Here is a 16,369-nt window from a genome sequence, read left to right on the forward strand (position 1 = left end):
TGCTTTGTTGCTTTGCCCTGCTGGGCAGTGGCGCTTTCCCGCGTGGGAGACGCCTTTCCACTCATCCCTCTCATCTTGGCGACACTGCCTTGTTTAATTAACATCACAGTCAACCTCCGAAAGCCCCATACGCTCTAGGGAGGCATCCGCGGGGGCTTTGGGATCCGGGATCTATAGAGGAGAAATGTCTCCTGATGTCTGACAGGCAGAGTTCAGGGGCTCCCTTAGCCTCCGTGGCCCGCGTCCTCTTCGTGATCTCATTTCAGATGAGATTTAGGGATCTGGTCCTGCCTCGAGTTTGGTGCTGGGGATGCCAACAGGCATGAAGAACGTGGATCGACCCGTGGGCTGCATGATGCCATCCTCCATTTCTGCTTTTGTGGGGGGACAGACTCTGTTTGGCAAGGAAAACGGGGCCGACCTAGGTGGGCTCTGCCAATAACAAGGGCCAGGCACACTCGGCGTGTGGTCCAGGTGCTCTGGGCGCTTCTCCAGAGCTCGGCCTGGCGGCGAGGGCACCGAGTCAGTCTCAGCCTTTGCTTTCTTGTTTCCTAGAGGCTGTAGGTGCCCAGAACTGTGGGCAAACCTCGGGCACCCTGTGACTTTGTCTGCTTAGTCTCTGGATTTTGGTGCCCATCTACTAGACCTCCTGGCTCCTGGCGCTGTGAGCTGCCAGGTGGTCCGGCCGGGGAGATACAACAGGTTCTCACAGAAGCTATGCTAGGTCTGAGAGCGCCCACAGACCCTGACAAACCCAGGCAGCCATTGGGCAGAGAAAAGGAGAATGTTTGGGGGAAATTGGAAGGGAAGGAAAGGGGAGGGAGAAAAGAGTTGGGGAGGGAAGTGAGGAGAGAGAGAGAGAGAGAGAGAGAGAGAGAGAGGGAGACAGAAGAGGAGAGAGAGAGAAGAGAGATGAGAGAGGAGAAAAAGGGAGATAGAGGGAGAGAAAGAGAACAAGAGAAAGAGAGAGAGGGAGACAGAAGAGGAGAGAGAGAGAGAGAGGGAGACAGAAGAGGAGAGAGAGAGAAGAGAGATGAGAGAGGAGAAAAAGGGAGAGAGAGGGAGAGAGAGAACAAGAGAAAGAGAGAGGGAGACAGAAGGAGAGAGAGAGAGGAGAGATGAGAGAGGAGAAAAAGGGAGAGAGAGGGAGAGAGAGAGAACAAGAGAAAGAGAGAGAGGGAGACAGAAGAGGAGAGAGAGAGAGAGAGAGAGAGAGAGAGAGAGAGAGAGAGAGAGAGAGAGAGAGAGAGAGAGAGAGATCCCACGCCCAGTGGAGGGAGAGGTGCTGTGTCTTGGCCGCGCTTTCCTGGATTCAGGTGTTCCAGTGGGGGGAGGGCGCCCCCTGGTGGCGGCCAGTCACTGCCCCTGTGGGCAAGGCCCTGGGTTTCCTACAGGCGGATGGACGGCGCCCCTCGCCGCCAGGGGCCCTACCTGATGGTTTCCACTCGCGGGCCAGGGAATAGCAGGTGCGGGGTGGGCTTTCGTGCCGGACACTGGGTGTGCCCAGGCCTCCCTGCGCCTCTGTCCTCCAGGTATCCTGAGTCTCTCTCGGGGAATCTCACCTTCTGTTGTGGTTTGGTGGGGGGTCACCCTGGGCTGTGCTCGGGGCTTACTCCAGGCCCAGGGGAACCATAGGGGATGCCCGGGGTCAAACCCAGCTCGGCCGCGTGCAAGGAAGCCCGCAGTCTCCCCTGCACCTGTCCCCCGGAAGGGGGAGCCCCCAGACTCCAGGCTTTGCTTTGTGCTCAGGAAGACGGCACCCTGCAGAAACGTCAGGAGGGAGGGGCCTGCGCAGCCCCCCTTGACCCCGGGCCACCCCTCCCTCCCACGAGGTGGACACCGGGTTCCTGCCCAGCTCCTGATGTTCCCAGCACCCCCATTCCCCAGCGTTCTGGGGGGCGCCCCCACAGTACCACCCTTACCCAAAGGGACCCTTCGGGGTCCGCTGCTCCCCGAGCCTTCACCCCTCGCTCTTGCTGGTTGGGGCACAGCGCGAGGTGTCCCCGCGGTCTCCCGGGTGCCCCCCCAAGCCCCACTGACCGGCGCCCCCCGGTTCTGTCCTCCAGCGGCCGCGGACCACCTGCACCTCCCGCCCACCCCGCCCAGCAGTCACAGCAGCGACTCGGAGGGCAGCCTGAGCCCCAACCCGCGCCTGCACCCCTTCGGCCTGCCGTCCACCCACAGCCCGCCCCGGGGGCTGGCACGCGCCCCCTCCGCCCTGTCCGCGTCGCCGCTGCTCACCGCGCCCCACGTGAGTGTCCCCGGCCGCTGGCCTCCCCCCTCCAGAGGCCTCACCCACAGGGGGTCCTGCTGGGCATCACTTGAGTGTTCTATTTTGCGGGGTGGGGCTCTCAGAGTGGGCCTTATCTGGCGGGGCTCAGGGGTCTCTCCTGGTGTGATCCCGTCACCACTGGTAGCACCCAGGATTGAACCCAGGTTGGGTCTGATGCCAGGCAAGACCTACACACACACACACACACACACACACACACACACACACACACACACTATACTCTCTCCCTAGCCCCCATCATCCTATTTTTCATTCTTCGTTTGATAGCTAAAGTGAGCTGAGAGCTCTTAACATTTTTAAAGAACTTCCCGTAATCTCGCCAAGTAATAGACCTCACTCTAGAGCTCACTTCCCTTTCCTGTGCTCATTTCCAGTTCTTATTCACGTGCTTTCGTTGCTCTGACAAGGGTGGGTTTTTGGTGTTTTTATTTTTTTATTTTTTTGCCCAAAATTATGTCACGGATGCATGTCAACAGTAGGAACGGTCCTTAAGACTTGCGCTACAAAATAACCAACAGTGCCAGAAAAAGAAGCCAGCTTGAATGAATTTAGAAACTCTGAGATTTAACACTTTGGTGTCAAAATTAACATTTTTTTGTTTGTTTGTTTGTCTGAGGCATAACTTTTAATCCCAGGATTCTGGATAGAAATCAGGAGTGATCATTCCTCCCTCACACACATGCACACCTCACATCACCCCCACCGCCCATGAAATCTAGGGAGTGACGGTTATCTCCCCCATGTACTGAAATGCTCTGGATTGCTATAGCTTTTAAAAAGAGAAATTTTAAGTCAGCCCCTGAATATGTAATAGCATGTAGAATAAATTGAAACGAGGCGTATGGAAATTCTCTGAGACCATCTCTCCATGGACCTAATTTTGAACACCTGACTTTGGTCTGTGGCTGAAAGTTCTCCATCTGTGGTCAGTTCACAAGTGCGGCCTTACCCCGTGACGTGTTGCCTGGTACCAAGCCTGAGGTCCACTGCTGGGTACCAGATGCCTGATGTGTATCCCCATCCCAGTGTTCCCAGCTGCCTGGATTCCCTCCTCTCAGGCCTCCAGCCATGCCCTTTCAGCTCTTTACCAGGAGGGGAGATGCTCAAGGCTGACTCATAGCTCTGTGCACAGGGATCACTCCTAGTAGGGCTCAGGGCACCATATGGGGAGCCACGGATGGAGCCCGGGTCAGCCACATGCATCCCCAACTGTCCCATCACCCCAGCCCCTTTTCAACTGTGTGTCCAGCCCCCAAGCATTTCCTTGCCACACAGTCACACCTGTGTTCTGTCCCCGAGTGTGATTGCACACTGGTCTCTGAGCTCTGAGCACTGCCCGGGGCGCTCCCCTCCCATGGGGACCTCTTCACACTTAGTCTGGATCTCAAGCCACCCCAGGGCAGCCTTTTTTCTTGTGCCTCCACTTCTCCACCGGGGAGCTAAGATGCAGCCCGTGTGGTGCACAGATGGTTTGAGTGACTGTGCCCCTCGAGAGGGACTGCCCGGCCCGGCTGGAGGCTGACAGGCACATCCTTGCAGAGTGCCTGCAGGTGGGCTCTTGGGCTGGTGCTCAGCGGCTTGGAGGGCCTAGAGAGCACCTTGAAAAATTGCATTTTCAGGAGAATGTCCAAGCACTTTCCTATGGGAATGCGGTCGCTGGGATGCGTCCGTACTTGTACTTTGGATGGTGTTGCTGGCGTGCTTGTGAGAGGAAGTGTATTTTGTGTGTGTGTGTGTGTGTGTGTCGTGGAGGGGTCTTTCTGCTGAAGTACAATCCTCAGGCTAAACCATTTCAGCAGGAGTGACCTGTCCACCGTCCTTCCTCCCCTTCATGCCCTCTTTGGCCACCAAGAGCCCTTGGCTAGGCTGAGGCTATTCTGGGCTGGTGCCTGCTGGCTCTCCGCTAACCCCGCTGTGCTCTGTAGAAACTGCAGGGCTCCGGCCCCCTGGTTCTGACAGAGGAGGAGAAGAGGACCCTGGTCGCCGAGGGCTATCCCATCCCCACCAAACTGCCCCTCACCAAGTCCGAGGAGAAGGCCCTGAAGAAGATCCGGCGGAAGATCAAGAATAAGGTGACCTTTCCCGACAGCCAATGAGCAGCGGGGCCCAGCACCCGGCCTCGGCCCCTCCCCAGTCCCTCAGAGCTGCGGCCAGACCCGGCCCTCCCTCTGCCTTGGCTGGGACCCTATTCCTCAGCCCCTTCCTACACCCTCTCACCCAGGGAAGCCCACTCCTTGGTGCCCACAGTGATCTATTCAACGATGGGAAGAAAATATCAGAGCTTAGGGACCGGGACAGAGCACAGCACTTGACCCAGCTCTGATCCCAGGCACCCCGTGGGGCCCCGAGCATCGCCAGGTACAGTCCTGGAGACTCCAAGCACTGCCAGGGTGGACTGGGCATTCCCAGCAGTGCAGGGTTCGAGCAGCATCTGCTGCTCAGCCAGTTCTTGCATTGAGCTAATGGCCCAGATGGCTGAGGTCCCCGGTGGGAGTCCTGGACCTCATGAGCTTGTTTGGGACTCTCTCCTCCCCCCAGCAAAATCAGAACTTCCACTGAAATTGTTTTTAAAGTAGCAGTGTATGATATCTTCCTCTCCCATGCGTGCACATAATTTATTAATAGAAATATGGCACCAGAGTAAAAGTATGATGGTCAGGATGCTTGTCCTGCACACGACTGACCCTGATGTAGTCCCTGGCACCCCGTAGGGCCCCCAGAGCCCACCAGGTGTGATCTCTGAGCACAGAGACAGGAGTAAGCCCTGAACACTATCAGCCAATTAATAAATAGAAATCCATGTGGGTTCTTCCCTTCCAGTTTCTTCATAGGGGTTTTGGATTTCTAAGCCATTTTTGCAGAACACTGTTCTGTACCTGGGTTCAAGCTCCCCTGTCTCCTAGGTCAGAGGCCCAGGTGAGGTGAGACTTGGGGTTGTGGTGCAGCACTCAGAGTGCTCAGGATGGAGGAGGCAGACAGGGCAGGATGGAAAGACCTTGGTCCTGGCTGCCCACCCAGTTGCAGAACGACCTGAGGGTTTGCACCCGCCCAAGCCCCAAAGTCTTATTTCATGTATTATCATTGCGCCACCTGGTGGTGCAGAGTTGAAATGGTCTTTCAAAGATGCCTTTGGTCACTTGTCACTTTGCTGCTGTTCCCTGCCCTTCCCACTGGAGGCCTCTTTGCAGCAGAGTAGGGGAGAACAGAGATGGGTTGAAGCTGAGGAGGACAGACCAGGTGATGGGCACCAGAGCTGGGAGCCTCCGGAAGCCCACGAGGTCTTGGAAGTGATCTCCACCCCCCTGCCCCCCCCACACACCCTGACGCCCCCCACCCCACCCCCCACAGTCACCCAGCAAACTGCCTTCCTGATTCAGCTGGACCCCTTTTTCTTCCTCTCTGTCAGATCTCTGCCCAGGAAAGTAGAAGAAAGAAGAAAGAATACATGGACAGCTTGGAGAAAAAGTAAGCCAAACTGGGTGTGTTTACGGGGCAGTGTACACGGGGAAGTTTGAGTGTGGGAAACATGTTATCCACGAGAAGCAAGAAAAGTGCTCCTTCCTGGCTGCGGTCAAGCCCATGGGTAGATCAGCTCTGTGTTCCCCACCGCCTACGAATCGGGAGGAAACTTCTAAGTATGGCAACAAGCCAAATGGAGTTCAGTCTTAATTTTGAACCACTGTTTCTGACCCATGAAAATATCCACGTTGATTCCTGAGTCCGGAAGGAACATCAGAGTTCCAGTTAAGCAGTACTTACTGACCACGTCCAGCCACCCCTAGGGACAGCAAACTGGGGCTTTGTATGTTCCTGTCCACTGAATTCACCAAGTCACCAAGTGACTTTTCACAGAAACACTTGAAGACATTCTTAGTTCTTCTGGGGGGAAAAATAGTAACCTGAAACATCAGGAGGAGCGTTAGGAAAATGTATATTAAACAACTGAGTCTGGTTTTTGCATTAGTCCTAGAAGATAGTTCTGCCGACAGATGGGCAGGGTATGGGCCACGCCCAGTCTGTCCTCTCAGCGGGATGCTTGGGGATTGTTGCTTGTGGTTCTGAGGAATGCCAGGTTATGCCAGGGAGTGACCCAGCCTCACTCCAGCATGTGAAACGTGTGTTCTAGCCCTCAAGTTAGCTCCTCAGCCCCCAACTTGGGGTCATTTGAAGATGGGAGTAAGGTCCCAGAGTCAGAAATTTTCCTATGGGTCCTGAGAAAGGAATGGTCTGCTCTGATTGGCTCTCGTAGATTCTGCCTGGCTCTGATTGGCTCCTGGATTCTGATCAGCTTTCCTAGATGGAGAGGCCGGTCATTTAGAACTATCATTTTCAGCAGTGTCAGCTTTGGGATGTTTCTGCGCAGATATAGCTCTTGACTGGTCTGGGACATGCGTGCTCCTGCGCTTGGATTCCTTGTCTTGAGGGTTTTTTATGGGTTTCTGTCCTTCCTGCCCACCCACCGCCCCCACCCAGCTTCCTATCAAGATTGGAACACCTTAAGAACGTTTCTCATCTCTCTTCATTGTCCCATCCTTGATTCAAATCGTTCAACTCTCTCTGTTTCTTTTCCCATCCTACGTTGCATGTGTGTGTGTGTCTCTCTCTCCCTGGCCTCCCTAGAACCCTCATATTACGCCCCTCTCCCATCTCTACCTCCCTGCACCCTTGCTCCTGCTTCACTGATCGAACCCCATGTTCTTCTCTTCCCTTTACAGGGTGGAGTCTTGTTCGACCGAGAACTCGGAGCTCCGGAAGAAGGTTGAGGCTCTGGAGAGCACCAATAGGTAAGTGTTTCCTGTGCAGGGAGGTGTAGGGGTGAGCAAGTGGCAGGGGGGAACCAGAGCTACTGAAGGCAAGCTTGCCCAACATGTATAGGAAGGTGCTCTTCCTACCCATTCCTGTAGGTGTGCACACGTACAATTATGCACACACATGCACACATGCACTCATATGTACACGTACATGCACACACATCAACACACACACACACACACACACAGAGCTCCTTACTTTTCCTAAAAGATGGAATTGATGCAGAGGCTGGCTCTGCCAAGGACCATGACAGACCATTAAGGGAGAAACTGGAGGAAGAATAATCCGCAAATGGTGTTGGAGCCGAGAGGAAGATGAGGAGGGTGTGGCCTCCGTGCCGGCCAGCCTCCCCATTTTAGGAAGGGATGGTGTTCACTGCTGGGGGAAGAGAGAGAAAATCGAGTTTGTCTTTTCATTCCTTTCATTGCTATTTTCATTGCTCTTTGTAATGACTGTTGTAAAGAGAGAGAGAGAGAGAGAGAGAGAGAGAGAGAGAATTCATTCCATCCCAAATTCATTTTGAGAAGTGGCTATAGGACAGAGTGAACCCAACTTATCCATTGTTTCCTGTGCCACATGTCACCCACACTTGCTCGTTTACCCCTCCAGGGCGCTCTGAGACCCTGTTCTGTAGAGGAGGGAGACTTAGAGCAGAGGGGAGGGGATGTACAAGGCCACGTGAACAGTCTGGCAGCAGGTGACCCTGGGGTAAGCCAGTGGGGTTTACTTGGCTTACTGTCAGGTGACCCCGGTGTCCCCTGCAGGAGAAAGGCGTGAAGGCATCGGGTTCTGAAACTGGGGGTTGAAGAGTTTCATCCAGAAGGCAGGTGTGTTTGACACAGCGTGCACCTGTGCTTTGAAAACAGAGCCTGTTGGCTGGGGCAGCCTTCTGAACGTAGTGGTAGGATCCAGCAGTTTGAGCTGAGAAGAGACGATGTGGAATTAAGGAGTAGAGGAAGGGGTTACTGCACGGCTTAGCATGAATGCCCCTCTGCAGTTTCTGCAGTTTCACAGGAGGTTAAATTTGTTTGCATGGCGTTGGGTGGGCGGGAGCAATAGCACAGCAGTAGGGTGTTTGCCTTGTGCACAGCGAGCCTGGCTGAGCCAGGTTCTGTTCCTGCGCCCCTCTCAGAGAGCCCGGCAAGCTACCGAGAGTATCTCACCCGCACGGCAGAGCCTGGCAAGCTCCCCGTGACGTATTCGATATGCCAAACACAGTAACAACAAGTCTCATGATGGAGACGTTACTGGGCCCGCTCGAGCAAATCGATGAACAACGGGAGGACAGTGACAGTGGCATTGGGTGGGACCAGCAAATTGGGCTTCTGGTTCTTAAGTCTTCATGGTCAGTGGGTCAGACGGAGCATGCTGACCTGGTCAGAACCATTGGTGGGGATTCTAGGCTGGGGGACCCCACTGGCTTCCCCTGGTTTTTTTCTGTGAGCCAGCAGCCCTGCCACTGGGTAAGGGTTGCTCACCTCCCATGTGGGTAAAGGTCACCAGCTCCAGGCTCTAGCATGTGCTCCCTGAGCGGCAGGCTGCCTCCAGGATCATGATCAGCCTTGCCAGGGGCCGTGAGTCTCCTGAAGCATCATCCCTTCTTATCTTCATGCTTACTCCTGCCAGAATGCCCTATCCTGTTCCAGCCTTCATCAGTGTCTTTCTCCATCTTGTCCATGTGCCACAGTGTTCCAGAACTTGCTCTTTGGAAGAGCTGCCTGTAGTGCAAAGAGTGAGACAATCCACTGACTGGCGAAAAGGGGAAGAGAAATGCGTCCAGGACCTCCCCACCCCATACCCCTCCACCCCACCCCCTTGCAGTCTGGGGCAGGCTGGGGCTGGAGGTTGAAGAGTTTCACCCAGAAGGCAAGGTGTGTTTGCACACAGCGTGTAGAGCTTCTTGTGGCCACACGGGGGCAGCAGAGGTGCGGTTCGAGCCTCGCTGAAGAGTCCCAGGGGAAAATGAGAACCCGCGGTTAAGCAAGAAAAAAAATAGCAGGACCTTAGGGCTTGAGGATAGAACTGCGAGGTTAGGCGTTTCCTTTGCATGTGACTGAGCTGGGTTCGATCTCTGGCACCCAACGTGGTCCCCTGAGCATCCAGGAATGATCCCTGAGCACAGAGCCAGGAGTAAGCCAGGTGTGGTGACCCAAAAGCAGGAGAGAGAGAGAGAGAGAGAGAGAGAGAGAGACAGAGACAGAGAACAGAGAGAGAGACAGAGAGACAGAGAGAGAGACAGAGAGAGACAGAGACTGAGAGAGAGACCTCTCAAAGTCCTCTCCCACCTTTGTCCTTCCTGCCAGCACCTCCTGTGGCCTCAGCTTGCACCAATGATGCCACCCTAGCCAGAGGGAGGCAGGGAGCGCCCCAGGCCACCTCCTCCCCTCAGGACTGGGTGTTGGGAGCACGTGGTAAGGAGGGGGTGCTTCGGTGTCCTCCTGCATATCCACTCCACCGTGTTTGAACTTAGCACAGGGCTGGGCTAGTGCACACACACCTGTGTTTGTGGTCCTGCTTCTGGACTGGGAGTGCCCAGGTGAGCAGGAAGACAGACGTGGAGCCGCCCCTCGGTGCTAATGGGGCAGGGGAGATGGGCCTGATGGAAGAGCAGTGCTCCCCTTTCCATCGGACCCTTCTGTGTTCCTTGTCAGTCCCTGCATGCGCGCGCGTGCGCGCGCGCACACACACACACACACACACACACACATACACACACACACACACACATACACACACACACACACAAATACTCCCTGGGGTCTCTGCTCTGAAAAGCAGTGCCCAACTTAGAGTCATTTTGGACTTTTGTTCCATCACTCACAGGGCCTCCTCTTGGCCTCCAGGGAAGCCTGTGCTATGAGCTCGGGGGCGGGAGGTAGGAGAAAGTGGGGACCAGGGGTGGAGAGGAAGGCCCCCCAAACCCCTCCACCCCAAAGCCTTAGAGCAGAGCCCAGACTGTGAAGGCACCTTCTCCCCGCCGCGCTGAGGTGATCCCCTAATTGCACACCCTCAAGAAATGTGTCAGATGAGTGTGAGATGGATTCCCAGGGGCCCTCCTTCCTGCGCTCCATCAGGAAACACATTTTCACTTACGGAGACCCAGCAAGGCCAACTGCAGTGTCGTCCCCCCCCCCCCCCCCCCCGTTCTTTGCTTGTCCTTCTTTGTTTTAAAGAAAAGAAAAATTGTTATCTGTTTAACAAAAGTAAGAGTGATTTATGAGACTGTGAATGTGAGTTTTAGGGTCTGTATTCTCAACACCCCTTCTCCACACACACACACACACACACACACACACACACACACATTGTCTTCTCCAACCACCCTTCCCCCTTAGGGAACTGTACCCGCACTTCTGGGTTCAAGATCGTGGAGTTTGTTTTCCTGGTTCATTTTCTGTTCTTCATTCTCTGTCTCGGTGTCCTCTCTGAGAGTGAGGTCATCCTCGCTGTGGTCTGAAGTGATCCCTGAGCAACACCAGGAGTGAGTCCAAAGCACTGTCCTCTGCAAAAACAAAACAAAACAAAACAAAACAAAACTCAAATTCCTGAGAAAGATGTTTGAGGCCGAGTTCTCTTGGCTGCTGTTCTGGCTCTCCTTGTCCGTGTGGCTACCAGGGGCGTCCTGTGGACCATTGTGATTGTGTCTCCAAGTGCAGTCTCGTGGGCTCCCATGCATCCCCCATGCCTCACCGCTTTACAAGGACCTTGATGGGACAAGCCTGCTCCTGCTGCACAGAGGTCTTGGGAACTGGATGGCGGGTGGGTGGCTGGTTGGGGTGGATGATGGTTGGACAGGTGGGTGAATGGATGAATTCTGGATAGATGGATATATGGTAGATGATGGATGAATGGATGGATGGATGGATGGATGGATGGGGTGGATGGATGGGGTAGATAGATGGATGGATTATGGATCAATGGGTGGATAGTAGATGATGGATGGATGGGGTGGAAAGATGAATGGATAAATGGATGAATGGGATGAATGGGTTGGTAGATGGATGGCAGATAATGGATGGATGGTGGATGACCCAAGCTGCTCCTCCTGAGCCCTTGACCTTGACCTTGATTTCACTCATTTCTCCATTAGCTCTCACTCCACAATATGTGAAGAGTATAAACTTTCAGATGATGCCATTTTAGACTTCACAGGATAGTTGGGTACAAAACTGAGATTAGAAGTCACTATATAATTTTAATATATATCAGTTAGAATGAGTGTGATTTTGCAGTAAAGTTGGAAATTCTACAGACTCGGGGCCAGAGAAAAATTACAGGGGCTAAGGCACTTGCTGTGCACAGTTGTGACCACTGGTCAGCCCCCAGCACTGCATATGGGTCTTGGAGCAGCACCAGAGCACCCCTGGGTGTGCCCCGCCCCTCCCCGACTACAGCCCAAGAAAGCATTCTGGAACGCTCTGTTTTTGAGCTTTCTTAGGTAAGTAGGTGATAGTTCTTGGCCCCTGCAGAAGCCCTCCTGGAAGGTCAGTTAATAGAGAAAGGAGACAGATTTTACTCTTTTTCTCTTCTATGTCCACCAGAGTCCCATGAACCACTTTTGAAATATAAGTTTTTAAAAAATCATAAATCAATGAGTATCATTCAAAGCTTAGGATTCCAGCAGAAAGTGATTGTCTTTTGTATACATTGTAACAGTATTTCAGTCTTTGAGCTAGTTCATGAATCTCCTGAGTGTAATGTGCAGAATGTCTAAGTATTAATACTGTGTCTTACCCCTCCACCTCAGGCTTGGAGGCAAATATGTAAACTCTTGGATCTCCTTTCTAACCCTCAGAAATTCTTCTTTTTGGGGGGGGGCACACCCGGTGATGTACAGGGGTTACTCTTGGCACTGCACTCAGGAATTACTCCTGGTGGTGCTTGGTTGGGTACTATGTGGTATGCTGAGAATCGAACTCGGGTCGGTCGCATGCAAGGCAAATGTCCTACCCACTATGCTATCACTCCAGCCCCAACCCTTGGCAATTCTTAGGCACTCAAGTAGGGTGGGAGAATGAAGGATACCCCCCATTCATCTGAATCAGGTGGGAACTTGACTCAGATGCATGGGGACGAGGGCCCTTTGTTCTCCCATTTTGAAGCTGTGGAAAGTCACAGGGATTTTATTTTTTCATGTGTGTGTACTGGGCAAGTGACTCAGGCTTTTTTTTTTTTTACTGTGATCGTCTTACCTTCTGTGGAACATTCAACATTTCACCCGCACAAGTGCATCACATGCGTGACCAGCAGGGATGTTTCACCACAAACACGTATTTACTGGGCAAGAGGCCCTGGACCATTGTGTGTTCTCTTTGGCTGTTTTATTTGAAAACACACCAGTAATCTCCCTGCTGTTTTCATCACCCACAAAAGGTTCCTGCTCCGGAATCTGTAGAGTAGGACAGAGCTCCGAGGGCGGTGGGTGGGGGTGTGGGGGGCAGGGACAAAGGAGGTTTTCGTCCGCACATCTGCATACGCAACCAGGCCCAAGCACCCCACATCCAAACACGGTGTGTTACAAGTCTTGATAACTGGAGATGGAGCCTGGGTGAAGCTCCAGGCACTGAGGTTATTAGCTCCCAGCAATGACTAGTTTTCCTGGTTCCTGCTTGTCTACCCCGACAAGAAATTGAATAACCAGAAGTTTGATGCATAACATACAGCAACCACATGACTGACTTTGCTTCTATCCCTGTCTCTGTCTGTCTGTCTCTCTGGGTGTGTTATCTCTCTCCGTCTTGTCATCTCTCTCATCTGTCTCTCTCTTTCTCTCCCCTTTCAAATAAAAGATCAGAAAGAAATAAAATTATATCTCAACAAAGAGAGTGTGTGTGACTGCAGGTGCATTATAAGACGATGTCTCTTGTTCTTGCCTGAGTCGGAGCGTTTTGTCCCGTTTCCTTTGATCTGCCTCCCAGAGAGCAAGGTTTTCTTCCACAGCTGACTTCTGGCTGTTGCTTTGCAAGGACCTGGTTGAGGACAGTGGCTGTGTTTATTTTTACATCTCACCACAGGACAGAATCTACATTTTCTATCGAGTGTTGGGCACGCCGACTTAACAGGCTGCGCGCAATCTCTTGGCCCAAATAAATATTTGCTCGGAGTAATTTTTTCTCTGAATTACAATCTTGCTTCCAGAAGCCTAATCATTCACTAGACCCTAATTAGCTGTGATTACTGATGATTGGAAATACAATAAAAAAGGAGAAGCTTCTAGTGAGATTTGCATACACCACTGGAATTTTCACAACTGTCGTTGTTAGCTCTTCTGTTGCCTCTGAGGTCTGTCTCTGCCGCACACATCTGGCTCCTGACGGCCGTGTCGGCTCTGAGCACTCTGGGCTGGGGCGTCTGTCCCAGCCATGTGAGGGAGAGGACCAGCAGATAGCCCAGAGGCTGTGGGTGTCCTGAGGAGTCCTGGTGCCAGCTCTTGCCCTCGGGAAGCACACACACTTCCAAGCTGAGTCTGAGTCAGCAGAGCTGGAGTTCCCCCAGAGGGGCCTTCTCTCCTTATTCTGCTCTCCGAATCTCCACCAGCTGCTTAACTCTCACTGACCTTGATAGAGTGACTGAGATCAAGGCTCCAGTTTCTGTGGAGCTTGTTTGCCCCCACACCCAGCCCACCTGTCCCAGAGCGGCAGCCCCACCGTTCCAGAGCCTCCCCGGGTTCCGTGTTCCAATAGCAGCTAGGGGGAATCCTGGACTTCGGAGCTCAGTCAAGGAACAACTGGATCTCTCTCTCTTTCTCTCTCTTTCTCTCTCCCTTGCGCTCTCTCACTCATTCTCTCTCTTGCTCTCTTTTTTTAAAAAATTTATTTATTGAATCACTGTGGGAAAAATTACAAAGCTTTCAGGTTTAAGTCTCGGTCATGCAAATATCAAACACATTTCTCTTGACCAATATTTATTTTTCACCACGAAGACCCCAATAAACACCCCCCCAACCCTCCCAATGCATGTGAGGCAGATGAATTCTAGTTAACACTCTATCTACTTTGACTAGATTCATTGTTTCGACAAAAGATGCACCATTATTATTTAGAGTTTACACCCCCAAATCAGACATGCTGAAAGGGCATTGTGAAATAATTTGTTTTCTACAGCTGGTCACAAGAATCAAATGATTTTGGATTTCTGCTATTTTACTTATTAACCCTGGAAGTATTTCTGTTGAGAGTCAGATAGTTATGAGATTGGTTTCTGTGCTCTGGAGCAATGGCCGTGCCGGAGAGCCACTCGTGGGGGGCAACTCGTGACCTCGGTAGGGTGTGAAGGATGAGCCGGGAACGCCCCCCTTCCCATGAGGTTTCAGTCGCCCCATCACGACTGGCTCATACCTGGCTTTCCGCAAAGCTCCCAAGCGGCTGCCATCTTTCTTTCCAGAGGGAAAAAGGCGGAAGGGACCAACACCCTTTCCCCTCCGGGCAGACATGCTGGCGTAGATTAAGGCATAGTCCATTCACTTTTCTGCTGCAAGCTGCTGGGCTCTGCATTAAGTCCTTGTGCTTCTGGCCTTGCTCTCTCACTCTTGCTCTCTCTCTCTCCCCCTCTCTCCATCTCCCTCCCTTCCTCCCTCCCCCCACACCCAGTGATGCTCAGGGCTTACTCCTGGCTCTGAGTTCAGGAATCACTCCTGGCAGGGCTTGAGGATTATTGGGGTGGCAGAGATCAAACCCAGGGCAATCTCATGCAAGGCAAATGCCCCACCCATTGTACTATCACCTCAGCCCCTGTCACTTGCATTTTTGCTTATTTCCTGAGACCATCCTTTGTCTTCCTGTGGTATTTGTGGTATTTGTGGGTATCCTTATCACGGGCACCTCATTGGTGTGTATCTCATGCCCTCACACTCATTTTCCTCGTGGCTCTTTCTTCCACCTGCCAGATGTTCCCCAATATAAGAGACTTTCTTTTATTATTCTTATTACTATAGCTTAGGTAACATGGTTACAGTAGAACTGATATTTTCAGTTCTGACGTACAAGTTTATCGATTCACCACCAAAGTGTCCATGTCCTTCCATTGTTGTCTTTTTTTTTTCTTTTTTAATGCCAAATACAGTAACAACAAGTCTCAAAATGGAGACTTACTGGGCCTGCTCGAGCAAATCGATGAACAACAGGAGGACAGTGACAGTGACAGATATCATTTCTGCTGTATGTTTATAATAGCATAATAGTGTTGGCATTTACGGTTTTAGGGTGTACAGTTACCTTAGGGCTGGAGCGATAGCACAGAGGGTAGGGCGTTTGCCTTGCACTTGGCCGACCTGGGTTTGATTCCTCCGTCCCTCTCAGAAAGTCCGGCAAGCTACCAAGAGTATCCCACCCACACGACAGAGCCTGGCAAGCTTCCCATGGCATATTCGATATGTCAAAAACAGTAACAACAAGTCTCACAATGGAGACGTTACTGGTGCCCGCTCTAGCAAAATCAGTGAACAACAGGAGGACAGTGCTACGGTGCTACAGTTACCTTACCTCTACCAAAGTGCTGAGAACCTTCCACTGATACCCTTGTGTTATTCCCAGTCCCCGCCCTCATTCTCCCTAATCACTTCCCCCAACCCCCACCAACCTCCTAGTCTCAGTTGTAGAATCGGGCACTCAGTGTTGTTATCCATTGGCACTGTCCGTACCTTTTATTTCTCTGGACACCACAGATGAGTGAGGTCACCAGGTGCTAAGTAAAATAAGCCAGAGGGAGCAGAACAAGTAGAAGCGGTTTTAGACTCACAGTGGACATCTCTCTTGCTTGGGTTTTATCGATCTGATGTTAATGCCGCTAGATTCAAAAAAATATCTACTGAGTTAAGGAGACTATTGCTGTGGCAGGCATATGGCTCTGTAGTTAAGTGCCTGCCTTGCATGTGTTGAGACCTGGCATGGATCCCAGGCACTGCCAATTTTTTTTTTAAAGGCCATTGCTCATTACGTGGGGTAATAGTCCAGGATAGCTTGTCCCACGGTGTTGGAACATCCATGCAGTCTAGAGTCAGATAGATTTGGGCTAGCCTCTTAGATCTTCAGCTAGATTGGTCCATGTCTTGGAGATACATAGCACCTTGGTATATGGTGTTTTCCAAATTTGTGGGAGCGCAACATCTGATTTCCCCTTTCTATAGAAAAAGTTGCTCAGGCTTACTCCTGGCTCTGCACTCACGGATCACACAGGTGGGGCTCAGGGGACCTTATGAGATGCTGCAGATAGAACCCAGGTCGCTAGCTTGCACGGGAAGCTCATTGCCTGCTATTCCATCTCTCT

At 52.3% G+C, this 16,369-nt stretch overlaps 1 protein-coding gene across 2 annotated transcripts in view; it reads left to right on the forward strand.

Annotated features, from left to right (window-relative positions):
- CREB3L2 (cAMP responsive element binding protein 3 like 2) overlaps positions 1–16,369 on the forward strand; it is a 131,827-nt gene that overhangs the window by 103,340 nt on the left and 12,118 nt on the right. For both annotated transcript variants that reach the window (XM_056123997.1, XM_056123998.1), the window contains exons 5-8: positions 2,067–2,251; positions 4,219–4,365; positions 5,700–5,758; positions 7,009–7,077. In XM_056123997.1, coding sequence (XP_055979972.1) covers positions 2,067–2,251; positions 4,219–4,365; positions 5,700–5,758; positions 7,009–7,077 — 460 coding nt within the window. The remainder of the gene's footprint in view (positions 1–2,066; positions 2,252–4,218; positions 4,366–5,699; positions 5,759–7,008; positions 7,078–16,369) is intronic.

This window comes from Sorex fumeus, unplaced genomic scaffold (genome assembly GCF_029834395.1).
Source record: "Sorex fumeus unplaced genomic scaffold, SorFum_2.1 ptg000048l, whole genome shotgun sequence".
Taxonomy (NCBI): Eukaryota; Metazoa; Chordata; class Mammalia; order Eulipotyphla; family Soricidae; genus Sorex; species Sorex fumeus.